At 35.1% G+C, this 17,001-nt stretch overlaps 1 protein-coding gene across 1 annotated transcript in view; it reads right to left on the reverse strand.

Annotated features, from left to right (window-relative positions):
• Window positions 1–784: 784 nt before the first annotated feature.
• Window positions 785–17,001, reverse strand: part of LOC148955992 (store-operated calcium entry regulator STIMATE-like) — a 68,688-nt gene continuing 52,471 nt past the window's right edge. Inside the window, exon 5 of the mRNA XM_089093466.1 lies at window positions 785–1,523. Within this exon, the coding sequence (XP_088949592.1) occupies window positions 1,305–1,523 (219 nt within the window). The 3' untranslated portion in view covers window positions 785–1,304. The remainder of the gene's footprint in view (window positions 1,524–17,001) is intronic.

A 17,001-nucleotide genomic window follows, 5' to 3' on the forward strand; every position in this document is an offset into this window, starting at 1 on the left:
TTTAGGCATCCTTATTCATATAGCGATGAACTTAATCTTCCTTAAAACTTGTTGACGATTCAGAGTGATTTACCCGCGAAATAAATGACTTTCGCATTACATTTTTTTTGTGGCATTTTAGCCCAGTGATTAAAAGATCTCTATAAGAAGGTTACCAGAAATCGTTGGTTCGGGCTAACATTGAAAACAAACGCTAAATTGCTTAAAGTCTTGGATCAAAGCTCCAGGTTGGAGATAAACCGATTTAAAGCTGCTATTTAAAATTAAGCTTGTGGAATGCAGATTTAGAAACAATTTTTTGACAAATAGAACAAAGTTTAAAAGGTTTGCGAAAGATACCGCGTCTATACGCATGATTTTAAGAAAGCTGTTTCCCAGGGGTAAGTGAATCGCCAGTTCTATGCCACGAAGCTCTCATATTTATCCCTAATAATAAGAACTATTAATATATAAGAACATTAAACTTGTCTTAAAATAAAAGCCATCTTATTTCGCACTGGTCGGTAGGGATGTGTATACGACTTTATAAAATAGAGAGAAGTGATGGAGAAAGGGAGATAGAGGCAAAGCATTAACGTACTGGCCATTATTTATATCCCAACCACAAAAAAGTGATTCACAAAATTATATATAACTTTATTAATAAGAAAATATTCAATCAAAACGAAAATATTCAATCAATAATCCAATATATATATATATATATATATATATATATATATATATATATATATATATATATATATATATATATATATATGTATATATATATATAAACTGACAAGAAAATGCACAAAAATTCGTCATGATCACTAACATTTTGAATACAAGATCTAAATTACTATTGCTCAGCGTAACATGGGACTAATATCAAATCGCAATCACAGAGAGCGGACATGGAACTTCATATACCAGCCAAAGATCTTAGTTAACTAACAAAGACATAACAGCTGGTTTCTCACAATAGGAAACTTGCTAGTAACCACTTAGAACCAGTTTTCACTGAAAATTACTTATATTGATGAAAATAAGAACCTTGGCAACAACAAATGATTGCTTGTTTTTCACTTGAATGAAAAAGACAAAATAAACCCGTTAACTGTAACTTACAATTTTGAATTGGACGACATAAACTCAAATCTATGGTAAAAAAAAAATTCTGTTCAGCAGCTACCAACATCTTTTCTTTGAATTATTTTCTTTGCTCACATTAGTTTTGATCTTTTTTTTTATTTTTAGGAGAGGGTGTTTCTAAACTGTTATATCTTCTTTAGGCATTCACAATCTTTGATGTCAACCTTACATTAAACAATCTGTGACCTAAGCTTCTTTGATCGCAACTGTAAGTCTTCTTTGACTCCTAGCAATTCATCATCTCCGGACAACAAAGGATTATCTTCTTCGTCTTCTGATTCTTTGTCGGCACGTTGATGTCGTAAACTGTTTCTAGAATCACGTTTGCTTCGTTTTCTTCCTCGATGACCCCGCATTAAAAAATTATCTGTAACCCAAAACATCAATACCTAAAATTAAGCAAAAGCATTATTCTTTGTCAACACAACCAAGGGCCTTTTCCTCATATTTGCAGAACATAGTTTGGAAAATAAAGTTTAAAAGAAACAAGAAACAGTAAAAAGAAACAAAACTTTGTCTAAATGAAGAACAAGCACATGGTGAACCATCTCTTTTCTTTTACAGGCAAAATGTATTTCCCAGAATATATGGACGGGAGATTTTTTTATTTTTTTTTTTAAAAGAATCAACCAATAAAGGCGTTTTTCGACGAAAATAACCCTATAAAAGGTATTTTCAAAATTTATGAGTGGACAAAAGGTCTAGGGGGATCTAATGCTGCCCAGCCCATTCAATTGATTAGACATTTTTTTTTTTAATTGGCATAAATAATTTCTTAGACCACACTGCTTTTAAAAAAATTTCGTGTTTAAAAAATTTTTTTTGTTTTTAATTGGCAATTTTACACCAAAATAAAACTCTCACGTATGCTCAAAGTAAGTAAACACATTTGAAAGAGAGATTGAAGATGAAATAAAAGGGAGGTACAATCACTCCGTAGATAAAGTATCAATACCAAAAGAAAGATAGTTAAAATATGGCAAGACAAAATGTATTGCCAAAAGTTTTTATTTATTCAAGGGCTGGATTAATTTATACTCCTTTAACGCATTTCTATTTAATTTTCATCAAAAAATTCAAAAAAGTAATTCTAAAATCACAATTATGGCGTATCTAAAAGATCAGTTTTTAGTCGAATTTCTCGAGCGAAAAAAAATTCAACTCAACTCAAAACCGTCATTAAAAGGTAATTTAAATTTGGGAATTTGCAACTTATAACATCTCTTGTCAAAAATTAAAATTACCTCTTTCACTATTGAAAGTGACTACCAATAATAATCTGAACACCTTTAACGTGCCTTAAAGCTTAAAGGCACGTTTTTTTTTACTCCAGACAATACTCCTAATATTTGGCTCCAATACAAAGCAAATCTTACACATCAACCATAAAAAAAAACTAAAAATCCCTGACTAACACATTGACGAGCATTTAAAACAGTTTACCGGAGGTAGCGCAACCAATTATTTTTCTTTTGATACAGCGGACTTTACTCACTATAAAAATATTAAAACTAATGCTTTGTAACTAAGATGCAGGCGTATGCACGCATAAAATACAAAAGAAATTAAAATATAAATTAAACATTATTTTATTATATTATATAAAAACTATATTATTATAAACATATAATATACTAATACAATAAAACGTGCCAACTCAGAACGTGCCAATTAGAACTACCCACGATGTTTCATTAGAACTTTTGCAAAACAACGACAACAGTTTTTTCTTCAGATGAGAGTTGTTTCATTTTCCATATTTTGTTTCTATATACTTAATCATCATTTTGTGTTGTTATCTTGTACGTTTTATCTTTTTAGTCCCGTTTTTATCCCTTTCTTTTTTTCATTGATAAAGGATTCCAGTGTTAAGTTGAAACCTCCGAATTTTTCGGCGTTTTGATTAGAAGTTCTACCTGTTATTTATATACAGCTTTCCCAACAGGATAGAATTCTACCATTTTTGCTGCAATTCAGAGGTCCAGATACAAAGGGATACTTGTGGAAATTGATTGGTACAATACGAACATTCCGGAACCTTCTGGTTTTACTTGCTCCTTTCTGGCTCGGACATCTGTTAATGTTTTACACTTATCGAAAATGTTATTCTTGTTCCGGCAATTTTTCAACCTGATGTTCATATGGTACAAATTAATCTTTTAAGAGTACAATTTTAGTCGGAAAACTGGTACAGTTTGTTTCAAAGCGTTGGCAATGCTGCTTATAAATCTAAATATTATCATTAACTGATAAGGCCTTTGCTAGATGGGGAAGTGTGTAATGAGGCGTTTCCTGATCTTGACAGTCGTCAAAACGAAAACCAGGAGAAATTATTGCTTATCAAGAAGCCCCATACTCTGAAAAAAGAGGAAAGTAAATCCCAAACACAGACAAAGGCAGGCTGTCAATGAAGGGTAACAAGAAACTTATTTTTTACCGCAAAGGAAGGAAGTATCATTGATTTCAAATCTTAATTTAAGCGGCCCTCTACTTTTATTAAATAATAGACTTTATTAGTTGTGAAGATCAAGTACATTTTCTAAAAGGTTATTAGAGAATAAGTTTATTAAATAAAATTTACGGAGGACCGTATCAAGCATTTTATGACGGGAGGTGTACTGAAGTAATTTCTGTAGGAGGGCAGGGCTTAACAAAAGAATTTTCTGGGAAGCGGAGGGGGAGTAAGGAGTTTTTTTTACCTGCGTTTTTAAGACCTATTTACAAACCGTAAAGGCATTAAAAACAGAAATAGTCTTTCCACCTGCATTTCTAAGACTAATTTACGAATTGGCGAAACTTTTTTTGGAGGGGGGAGGGTTTAACTTATATTTTCAAAATTGACTAGAAATATTGTGTTTTTGCGTTAGATTTAGAATACATATTTCAAGTAACACGATCCTAATAGTTCAAATTTTGGAGTTGGAAAATCTCTTAGATATTCCCAACAATTTGATTTGGATGCCATCTGCACAGCAATAAAGGGGTGATTCCAAAACCCACAATTCTACTTTATACTAGATGCAATTTAATTTTGTGCAATTTTTCCTTTCCCAATGTGCAAATCCGTAGCGCAAAAAAACAACACTTTTAAAACTTGAGTCATTCATCCCGTCACCATATTTTCCGAATCCCCGACAACAACGGGATACATCTACTGGATGTTAATTATTTAACAAACAGCAATGTATTTATGAATGGCTCACTTAGATTTCATAACAATTTGTCTTTTGTCTTGCAACAGTTTTTACCTTGGATCTCATAAAACAGTTCATCGTAACGAACTGTAAGTATGGAATAACACGGCTCAATAGTAACCGAAACTAAAAAACGGAATTTTCATATCAATAGATACATCAAAAGAATCAGCTTATTATGATGATTTCAAATATATATAAGATTCACCAAGTTTAGTGTTACCAATCAAAAGTTAAGACCCTAAAAAATTGCCTGATTTTCGATAAAAGGGGGAAATATCCCCTAAAAGTTAAGGAAAGACAATAACACCATGAGATTCAGCGCGTCAGAGAAACCTACTGTAGAAATTAAACACAGAAACACAGAACAGAAATTATTCCGTATATGAAAGGGGCTGTCCCCTCCTCAACGCCTCGCTCTTTACGCTAAAGTTTTTTATTGTTTTAAAAAATAAAGTTGTGAGACAGAGTCAAACTTTAGCATAAAGAGCGAGGCGTTGAGGAGGGGACAGTCCCTTTCATATATGGAATAATTTCTGTTCGTTTTAAGTTTTAATGTCGCTCCTTACTTTCAGATTAAAAAACTTGTTTTTTTTATTTAATTTCTGATCGTTTTTTAGTTAATGCAGCTTTTATTTTGGCTCATCGTCATTGAATAAGTAAACAAAATTTGCATATAAATTTCAGTTTTCTTTTGCTAAATGGCTATCTCTAAATTTGGTTCTGACGTAATTTACAAATTAACTTAAGTAACGAACTTTTATATTCGTAGCCTATATTTTTTTTCTGGCGAAAAATACAAAGTTGCAGATTTTTGCAGATATGAGCTTGAAACCTATGTTATAGGGTTTTCTGAGACGCTGAATCTGACGGTGTGATTTTCATTAAAATTCTTCCACATTTAGGAGATGTTTCCCCCCTCTTTAAAAAATCAGGTAAATTTTCTCAGGATCGTAGCCTTTGATGAGTATTACTAAACTTAATAAAATTCATATATTTAGAATCAGCATTATAAGCCTATTCTTTTGAATGGGCTTATAATGGGCTTATAGCCCATTCTTTTACTGACATCAAAGTTCCGTTTTTAAAAGTTTCGATTACTATTGAGCCGTATCGCTTGTTTTTTGTTTTTTTTTATTACGTATAAGTTATTACGTATATGATGGGGTTCTCCCCTTAGTCAATACCACGCTGTTTACGTTATAAGTTAAAAAATTTTTTTAATTCAAAAACCCCTGAATCACAAAGGCCGTTTAATTAGAATAGATAGCTCTTTTGAAAGCACTAAAATAAAACTGTAGCGTAAAGAGCGAGGCATTGACTTGGGGGAGAACCCCCTCATATACGTAATAATTTCTGTTCATTTTAAGTTCTAATGTTGCTTCTTACTTTCAGTTAAAAAAACTTGTTTTTTTAAATTTAATTTCTGATCGTTTTTAAATAATGCTTGGAAATCCGGCGCCCCCTTCATAGCAAGGTCCCTTCCCCCAAAGAAGCATCCTCCACAGAAAGATTCTCCCGAGTAACCCCCCCCCACCAGAAAAAAATTCTTCCTGAAAATGTATGTATACTTCCCAATAACCAATACAATATGTAAGCAATGGGCAAGGTTCATAACTTGCAGCCCTTTCCCTGGGAACTGTGGGGGATTAAGTCATCGTAAAAGACATATTTATTAGATTTTCGACTATGCTGAACAAAATGGCTATCTCAAAATTTTAATTGGGTGACTTTAATAAAATTGAGCGTGGGAGGGGGCCTAGTTACCCTCCATTTTTTTGGTCACTTAAAAAGGGAACTAGAACTTTCAATTTCCGTTCCAATGAGCCCTCCTACGATATTCTAGGACCACTGGGTCAATACGATTACCTCTGGGGAAAAGAAAAAAAAAACAAAAAAAAACAAACAAATAAACACGCACCCGTGATCTTTCTTCTGGCAAAAAATGGAAAATTCCACATTTTTGTAGATAGGAGCTTGAAACCTCTACAGTAGGGTCCTCTGATAGGCTGAATATGATGGTGTGAATTTCATTAAGGTTCTATAACTTTTAGTGGGTCTTTCCCCCTTTTTTCGAAAATCAGCCAAATTTTCTCAGGCGCGTAACTTTTGATGGGTAAGATTAAACTTGATGAAACTTATATATTTGAAATCAGAATTAACATCTGAATCTTTTGATGTATCTATTGGTACCAAAATTTCGTGTTTTAGAGTTCCGGTTACCATTGAGCCGGGTCGCTCCTTACTTACAGTTCGTTGCCACGAACTGTTTGAAAATGTAGAATTTTGCTTTTTTTGCCAGAAGAAAGATCACGGATGCGTGTTTATGCGTTTTTTTTCCCTCAAGGGTGATCGCATCAAAATAATGGTCCTAGAAGATCAGGAGATGGTGTATTCGAACGGAAATTAAAAATTTCAGTGCCCTTTTTAAGTCACCAAAGACATTGGAGGGCCACTAACCCCCTCCCAGACTCATTTCCCAAAAGTTGTTCAATCCAAATTTTGATATAGTCACTTTGTTCAGCATAGTTGAAAGGTCTAATAACTATGTCTTTAGGGGTAACATGACCCCCACAGTCCAAGGGGAGAGGCCTGTAAGCTACGAAATGTGCCCATTGTTTATCTATAGTATTTATAATTAGAAAGTAGTCTTTATTTTTTGGGGGGGGGATTTTGTACTTGGGGTAGATTTCCATAGGTAGAATTCTCCGTGGAGAGGGAAATTTACGGAGGTGAACTTTCTAGGGGAAATTTTACCCTGAGGGTGATTTGAAAGAATTCCTATACGAAATTCTTTTTCTTTGTCTTACTTTCTCTTTGCCAACTCATTTTTGCATGTGGAGATGTTCCCGGGGAATTATCCGGGGGTTATTTTCAGCGAGTTTGGATTTCCAGGAAAAAAAATTCCACGGAAGGGTTTCTGGAGTGATCGAGAAAACGATTGGAATTTAGTCTTTTCAAATGAAGTACGCTAAGAAGAATTTTTTTCGGGCTGAATTGTCGGTAAGGAATTCTATAGGTGGGGATGGGGGGGAGGATTTTCAGGGAAGATAGAACTGTATGGAGGGAGTTTTACGAAGAGGGGGGTGTGTTTTACGCGAAAGGAACTTTCCTTAGGTTTTTTTAATGAAAGTAAGGAGCAACATTAAAAATCAAAACGAAAAGGAATTATTCTGTATATGACGGGGTTACCCCTCTCTTCAATACTTTGCTCTTTACGCTAAAGTTTGACTGTTTGTCAAAATTTTTTGAAGAACGGCTCCTGAAACACAAGGGCCGTTTTATTAGAATATGAAGCTTTTTTCAAAAGTGCTAAAAAAAATATCGTAAAGAGCAAGTAATTGAGGAGGGCAGCAACCCCTACATATACGAAATAATTTTCTTTTTGGTTCGAGTTTTAATGTTACTCCTTACTTTCATTGAAAAAAACTTGTTTTTTTTTGTATAATTAATTAAAAAACTTTTTCCATAAAATAAGTTTTTCAAAGAAAAGTAAAGAACTCTATTAAACAAAAAATGAGCAAAAATAAAATCAAATAATCTACCAAGCGTGAAACTACCACAAATCAGCATCGATAAATAAATGAAACCCAAAACGAACAGAAATTACAATAATTAACCGAGTTAAACTCAAAACGAGCGGAAATTAACATAAGTTGGTCACAACACCCCTATGCCTTCCCAAGGCCAGAACAAAATTTGCACTTTACTTAAAAAATATAAATGTTTTTACTTTTATAACTTAAATAAATCAAAAATATTAACATTTTGATTACTAAATATCAGTATATCTATATTAAACTGACAATGCACATTCATTTGTATTTTTGCAGTAAAGTGCAAATTTTGTTCTGGCCTTGGGAAGGCATAGGGGTTTTGTGACCAACTTATGTTAATTCCTGCTCGTTTTGATTTTGACTCGGTTAATTATTGTAATTTATGTTCGTTTTGGGTTTCATTTATTTATCGATGCTGATTTGGTTTCACGCTTGGTAGATTATTTGATTTTATTTTTGCTCATTTTTTTTTAATGGAGTTCTTTACTTTTCTTTGAAAAACTTATTTTGTGGAAAAAGTTTTTTAAATTAATTTCTGTTCGTTTTATATTGACATAGTCTTCTCAGAGAAAAAGAAAGTAATACTTTAAACCTTTTCATTTTTTAAGACTTTATAGTTTGTCCTGCTATATGTGTGCTGGAAAAAAATTTTCAGCAATTTTTAACAACATACACCCTTTTAAAAATCTGGACACAAATAGTACTGTTTAATTTAGTTTCATACCTCCTCTGTTGACCTGAAAGGGAAAACTTGATACCATTCGCAAACAATTTACTTTATTTTATAGCTTGTATACCCTTAAGCTGTTTTAATTTGGTTAAATTTTAAGAGTAGAATTGGGAGGTTTAGCGTGGGTGGTTGGGCGTGGAAGGGGAGTTAGTTGTCCTCCATTCCCTCTCCACTAATAAAAAGTGCATCATCGCTTTGTATTTTTAATAAAATCAACCCTTATCAAAGTTACCGAGACAACTCCTTCGACACGTAGTGCACTGGTCAGAACAACAATAACAACAATAAATAATAGATTATACCTACATCGATCTTTACTATAAAAATGTCAAGCCTTCCAATCACTTTCAACTACTAAAAAGGGCACTAGGCCTTTCGATTTCCAATCGAATGAGAACTTCTAGAAACGACTGCACTTTCTATAAATGCCGTATTTGCCCCCAGGGCATAAATTATATCCCTTATCTTAAGGTTTGTTAGGGTGGTTATCATCCTTCAAGACGAAATTTCCAGGAATTTCAGCTACGTTAAACAATAAGACTATCTCCAAAATTTGATTGGATGTGTTTGGGGAAATGAAGGGCGTGAGAGGGGTGTTAGTCAACTTCCAATCACTTTCGAGTATTAAAAAGGCCACAAGCCCCTCGAATTTCTAATTGAATGAGCGCTTTTCGAAGTTTCTACGACAACTTCTACGATACGAAGTGCCCTGCTCTAAAGGAAAAAATTAATAAATAATACATTGTGCCAACATCATTCTTATATGCCCCCAGGGCATAACTTACAACCCTTGCCATGAGGGTTGTGTGCGAATGTTCTCCTCTTTACTTAGTCCCCATTTCTTGTCTCGTTCTCGAGTGTCCCCGTTCTTTATTTAGGCAGCGCGATCGTGCTGCATATGATTTATACAACAACTGTCTATATAAACCATATATGCCCCCAGGGCATAACTTACAACCCTTGCACTGAGAGCTCTGAGGGGGTTATCATCCTAAAAGACCTAATTTCCAGAACGTTCAACTACATTGAACAAAATGGATATCAAAATTTTGATTGGATGTGTTTTGGAAAATGGTGGGCGTGAGAGGGGTGATAGTCGCTATTCAATCACTGTTAACTATCAAAAAAGGCACTAGCCCTTTCAATTTCCAATTGAATGAGCCCTTTTGAAGTTTCTACGACAACTCTTTCAATAAAAACTTTATATGCCCCAGGGCATAACTTACAACCCTTGCCCTAAGGGCTGTAGGGGGAGAGGTTGTCATCCTTAAAGACCTGATTTCCGAAACTTTCAACTACGTTGAATAAAATGGCTATCTAAAAATTTTGATTGGATGTGTTTGGGGAAAAGGTGGGTGTGAGAGGGGGGTTAGTTGCCCTCAAATCACTTTCGACCTTTTTAATAGTCGAAAGTATCCCTTTGAATTTCAAATCGAATGAACCCTTTTTCAAGTTTCTACGACAAAGATTTCAATAAAAACCTTATATACCTCCAGGACATAACTTATAACCCTTGCTCGGAGGGTCGTGATGGAGTGTCCTTCTCAAAAATATATTTCCTATCGGGAAATAAACTACGCTTAACGGAATGGCTATCTCAAAATTTTTATTTGATGAGTTTGGGGGAGTGATGGGCGTGGGGGGAGGGGCTAGTTGCCCTTCAATCACTTTCGACTATTAAAAAGGGCACTAGTCCTTTGAATTTCCAATCGAATAAGCCTTTTTGAAGTTTCTACGACAACGCCTTCTTTAAAAACCTTATATGCCCCCAGGGCATAACTTGAAACCCTTGCCCTGAGGGCTGTGGGGGAGTATCCTCATCAAAAACATATTTTCTATCTGGAAATCAACTACGCAGAACAAAATGGCTATCTCAAAATTTTGATTGGATGTGCTTGGGGAAATGATGGGCAAGGGGGGAGGGCTAGTTGCCTTCCAATCACTTTCGACAATTAAAAAGAGCACTAGCCCTTCATATTTCCAATCGAAAGAGCCTGTTTTGAAGTTTCTACTACAACTCCTTCTATAAAAACCTTATATGCCCCCAGGGCATAACTTAAAACTCTTACCCTTGGGGTAGTGGGGGAGTTTCCTCCTCAAAAACATATTTTCTGTCTGGAAATCAACTACGCTGAACAAAATGGCTATCTCAAAATTTTGGCTATCTCAAAATTTTGATTGGATGTGTTTGGGGGAATGATGGGCGTAGGTGAGGGGCTAGTTGCCCTCCAATCACTTTTGACTATTAAAAAGGCCACTAGAACTCTCAATTTCCAATCGAATGAGCCCCTTTTGAAGTTTCTACGACAACCCCTTCCATGTGAAGTGCCTTGCTCTAAAGGAAAAAAACAATGTATAGTAGCCTACATTGTGCCAACATCGTTCTTATATGCCCTCAGAGCAGAACTCAAAATCCTTGCCCCGAGGGTTGTGGGGGAGTGTCCTCCTCAAAAACTTATTTTCTATCTGGAAATCATCTACGCTAAAATTTTGATTGGATGTGTTTGGGAGAATGATGGGCGTGGGGGGGGGGCTAGTTGCCCTTAATCACTTTCGACTATTAAAAAGGGCATTAGCCCTTTGAGTTTCCAACCGAAAGAGCCTTTTTTGAAGTTTCTATGACAACGCCTTCTATAAAAACCTTATATGCCCTTAGGGCATAATTTAAAACCCTTGCCCCATGGGTTGTGGGACTGTCCTCCTCAAAACATATATTCTATCAGGAAATCAACTACGCTGAACAAAATGGCTATCTCAAAATTTTGAATGGATGTGTTTGGGATTATGATGGGCGTGAGGGGGGGGGGGGGTAGTTGCCCCCCTCCCTTTCGACTATTAAAAAGGGCACTAGCCACTCCCATTTCCAATCGAATGAGTCCTTTTCTAAGTTTCTACGACAGCTCCTTCGATACGAAGTGCCCAGGTATGGAGAAAAAACCAAAAACACACATTGTGCCCACATCGTTCTTTTCTTAGACAGCGCTAGGGTGCTGCCTATGATAAACGTAAAGTCCTGATCATCGACATCAACAATTATGACTTTATCTATACCAAAGTTATGCTACGAGGTCAATGTGCAAGTAAAACCAATTTCAAAACAGGCTTCTATTTCGCTATTGATTTTTACTAAAAAAAAAAAGAAAAAAAAAGATTGCGTGGTTCATAGTATATGAAAAGTATCAATTGGTGATTGAAATGAAATTGAATTCCATTTTGAGGCCATAACAAGTGAAACTTTGTGGAATTCCATTAGGCTTCATGGGAACAAAACGACGGTCAGGTTGTTCCAACACACTTCTTGACTTGCTATTTTTAGCGAATAGCAAGAAAATGATATGAAATAAAACCATAAATTATGCTCATCAACGTCTTGAAAAGAATACGTTGATAAGCCTTCCCCAAAAAAACAAAAAAATACCAATCCATGGGAATGAATAAAATGCAATATATTAAACACACTAAGAAGTCTTCAATACATATAGCAAATTTTTCAATTGAAAGCAGAGCTTACTAATATAAAGCTTGAATTTTGTCCCAAATTGAATTTGCTGAATTTTGCTCCTGAAACACAAGGCTCGTTTGATTAGAACAATAAGAAGATTCATTAAAATTGCTAAAAAAAAAACTTCGGCGTGAAGAGCGAGGTGTTGAGGAGGGGGTAACCCCATCAGGTACGTAATGGTTTCTGTTCGTTTTAAGTGTTAATGTTACTCTTTACTTACAGTTGAATTTTTTTTTATTTATTTAATATCAATCGAATTCGCATTATTAACAATGCAAATAAGGTTGAACGTCAAATCGAACAATTCACGGTTTCGAATAGTAAGTAAAGAGCGACTCGACCCAATAGCAAACGAAACTCTAAAAAGGAACTTTGATAACATTTAATATAGCAAAAGAATGGGATTTTTACTTGATTCCAAATGTGTAAAATTCATTAAGTTTAATATCACCCATCAAAAGCTAAAAGTCAGAGAAAATTCAACGGATTTTTTTTTTAAAAGGGGAGGAACATCCCCAAAAAGTCATAAAATCTTAAACGAATATTACACCATCTGATCCAGCATATCAGAGAACCTTTCCATGGAGGTTTCAAGTTCGTATCTGAAGTTGTGTGTTTTTTTGCCAGAAAAAAGTTCACGGATGCGTGTTTATTTTTTTCCCAGGGTTGATTATATTGAATCAATGGTCCTAGAACATCGAGAGGGGGCTCATCTGAATGGAAATCAAAAGTTCTAGTTCCCTTTTCAGGTGACCAAAAGATTGGGGGGAGGAGGCAACTATACCCCCTTCCACACCCCTTTTCCAAAAAGATATCCGATCGAAATTTTGAGATAGCCATTTATTCAATAGCTCCATAATGGGATGATAAGAACTCCCTAAGCCCCAAAGAATGCCCTGACGAATGCCCTAACCAAGATAGGCTGGATATTGAAAAATACAAGAAAACTAGTCCGGGGGAGGGGGGAATTTTCCATGAGGAGATTTTTCGGGTGAAATTTTTCACCGAAAATTTTATGCGAGGGAATTTCCGGAGCTCATCTAGGGAATTATTTTTATTTTGTCTCACTTTCTCATTGGCCGCTCAATCTTACATATGGAGAGATGACTACAGAAGGGGGGGGGGATTTCAGCACGAGAGGAGATTGTCTGGAGGAATTTTCTATGAGGCTGTTTTCTTTGGGAGAATTTTGAGCGAGAGGAACTGTCCATGGGGGGAGACTTGGGATGGGGGGATTTCCACAGGTTGAATTTTTCTGGGGGAATCTCCCACAGGAGCGAAGGGGGGGGGGGGTAGTTCTGGAATTAATTGAAAAAGGATCAGGAATTTAAATAAAAAAAAGAAATTTTTAAATAGAAAGTTACCACGGGAAATTGTCTGGAGAAAGTTTTCCACGGGGAGGGAATTAATCTGGGGAAATTTTAAGCCGGGAAAGACTTTCCGTGGGAGGATTTTCAGCGGAAACAACCTTCTATGGAAGGATTTCCACTGAAGGGGTTTCAAATCATCATTTAAAAAATAAAAGGGTATTGAATTAAAAAACCAAGTCATTTCACTTTCTCAGATGAAAGTAAGAAGAATTTTTTAAGGGTAAGTGTCCAGGTGAACTTTTCAGCGAGGAGGGAATTGATCGGGGGGAGTTTTCCACGGGAAGACTTTTTCGAGCTGATGAATTTTCTGGAGGAAATTTTCCAAGGAAAGGGGAGGTCAGTTTCCCGGAATGATTTGAAAAACGATCATAAATTAAACAAAAACAAGTTTTTAAACTGAAAATAAGGAGCATAAATAAAAATTAAAACGAACAGCATTTTTTATGTATATGAGGAAGCTACCCCCTCCTCAATCCCTCGCTCTTTACACTAAAGTTTGAATTTTTGTTACAATAGTTTAAGAAGGGCCGTAACTGAAAAACAAGGGCTGTTTAATTTGAATAAGAAGCTTTTCTAAAGCATTAAAAACCTTTCATGAGGCGAGCAAGGGTTGAGGAATGGACAGCCTCCCTCATATACAAAATAATTTCTCTTCGTTTTAAGTTTTGATGTTGCTCCTCACATTCAATTGGAAAAAAACTCTTAGTTTAAAACAAAAATAATTAAAACTCATATTAGAAGAATTATTCCTTCTGCAATCAGAAGATATAGACATAAACTGTTTTACGTCGAATTATTCATTTTACCACAAGCTTTCTTGCGTGAAAACAAAGAACAGATATTTTTACTTTTTACAGAATTTGGAGTTCCAAAGAGTCCTCCCAGCTACTTGCAGGCAAGATCAGTCACTAGACATACAAATGTACGTCTTTTAGCATTCTTATTGCTTTTTATCTCCTGCGAGACTTTAGTCTAAATAAACTAACAGGCTTTATGCGGGGAAGCCAATTCACAAAAATATAGAGGAGGGCATTATACTGAAAATGACATTACGGTTGCAGAATTAAATGACGTATGAAGCTAAGAGAGGAAGATTTTTATGAGGTTAATAACCCCCACTTCCATGATCCTGAGCACTATCCAATATTTCTTGGTATGTATAAAAGAGTCTTCCAGCAATAACCTCAGTAGGAAAATTTACAAAACCCTAGCAACGCTATTCCGTATCCCTGAGTTTATTAAACTGCACTTTTTGAAACCTTAGAAGTGTACAATGATGTATACCGGAAACCAGAATGCAAGAACTAACATATTAAATAAATGAATTTCCTCCCCTTTTTCAATACCCAATGTATAAAGTTTATTTTACTACTTATAATTCTTGACATTCTATCTTTGTCATTTTTGCACGAGTAATTATCAGGTCTAACTCTTATTGGGTCTAATTATATAGGTCTATATATTATATCTATTATATCGGGTCTAATTCTTATTTTTATGAAAAGTTGCAGCAGCTTAACGTGCAACGTTTCATTAACGTCGTATGAGAACCAATCAGGTTGAATTTAACTTTTCGTTTTTCTCTGCCTTAAAAAATGGCATAGGAGATACAGAGCATATATGCCACTCTTATTAAAACAAAGAGCAAAAGAGGGACAAGGGTGGCTATCCGGTTTGACCTCCCCTCTAAATTTGACCCCCATGCTACCAGCATGGCAAGTTTGTGGCACATATCCAAACAAATTATGTGGCTACTGGAAGAACTACTCGATGTCAGGTAGTGTCGTGATGATGTTCTATTTTTTTTCGCTTAATTCTATATTCTTCATTGTTGTCTTTTTGTTTAAAAATTGATTTTTCTCTTTTGGTTTTAATTTATATTTCTACTCTTCTTACTTCAATTACGCTTGTAAAAGAATAAAAGTAAGCTTATATATTCAGCTAATTTAGATACTGCTCATTTTATCGAAGCATTAACTTGCATATTATAAAATCCAATTAATTTCCAACTCATTTCCAAATAAATTAAGGAAAAAATTTCTCTTTCTAATTGAGTTTTGTTAATTCATTGCGAAGATTTTTATTGAAGAGATTTATTCTTGTCAAGACTTTATTAATAAATATACCTATAACTGTGTACTTGTTACAGTTGAATATTTTGAAACAGTTCCGTGGGAATTGATCCTAGCAGTCAGTCAAGACTTATCCATAAAATAACCTATTTTACGTGTCATAAAAACAATATTTCATTTGTCTCATCTTCTCACATATCTTGTTGTTACTATGGAAATCTTGTAGCCTGATAACTAATTAGTTTCTTTCAAATAGAATGTTCTCTGATGAGTATTTTCGTGGAAATAAAACCGGGATACTACTCCAAAATGAATAGATACAACCAGAAAAAAATGACATCAATGATGAACCAAGGCCTATTTCCACCTTGGGGCTCATTATTGCCCTTAAATCAAAAGAAAAAAAAACAACTAATATTTAATTTTTAAAATCAGTTGAGATAATTATTTTAAATCATGACCTAGATTGATAACAAGAAAGGGAGAAAATAAGAAGTGTTTCTAGCTGCATTAAAGAAAAACTTTAATAAAAAGGTTACAAATCTGAACAGTGCACAAATGAAACGAAAGAAGCATGGAGTCTCTTTCGTTTATTTACATATGGCTTATAAAAATTTAAAGGTACTTACGTGTTAGCCCGACAACACTCAAGAAATGAAGTTACGTTAACCCCAATGAAATATCTTAAAATATGATGAAGATATAATACATTAGTAACAAAATTATTGAAACTATAACAAAGAATTATAGAAGGGGGGCCGCCATAAACTACGACTATTACTACTAACAACTCATCGCAGCACCAAGCCGCCTGAGGCCAACACAGCTACGCACGCTCCTCCTCCACCCCAATCGATTCAAAGCCTCCCTTTTTACACCCGCCCACGAAGTTCCTATTTCCTTTAAATCTTTCTTTATGACGTCCTCCCACCCCAGACGGAGGCGACCTGCTTTCCGTTTAGCCCTAGATGGTTGGCCGAAAAGAACAATTTTCGGCAATCTGTCATCCTGCATCCGCACAACATGCCCTAACCATCTCAACCTTTCTTTCATTATAGACCTAGAAAGCGGTATTGAACTACATTTTTCGTACAGCCTATTGCTTAAAATACGGTTAGTCAGCTGGGTACTCAGAAGAATCCTTCAGCAATTTCTATGGAAAATATCTAGCAAATTTACATTCACTTGTTAGAGCCCCCATGCTTCAGAGCCATCTTTGACCACTGTCATCACTGTAGCTTTTAATATTTTAATCTTGGTTTTCAGACTTATCTTCCTATTCTTCCAGACTTTTTTTTAACTGTGAAAAAACACCCTGAGCCGTGGCTATTCTATTTTTAACATTTTCAGTGCTCCCACCATCTTTACTAATAATACTACCAAGGTAAGTGAAGCTGCGCACCTGATCAATCTTTTCATTACCCAAAGTCACCTATTCATCT

Source organism: Artemia sp. Qi Xiang Cuo, chromosome 1 (assembly GCF_049724085.1).
Source record: "Artemia sp. Qi Xiang Cuo chromosome 1, ASM4972408v1, whole genome shotgun sequence".
In the NCBI taxonomy this organism is placed as follows: Eukaryota; Metazoa; Arthropoda; class Branchiopoda; order Anostraca; family Artemiidae; genus Artemia; species Artemia sp. Qi Xiang Cuo.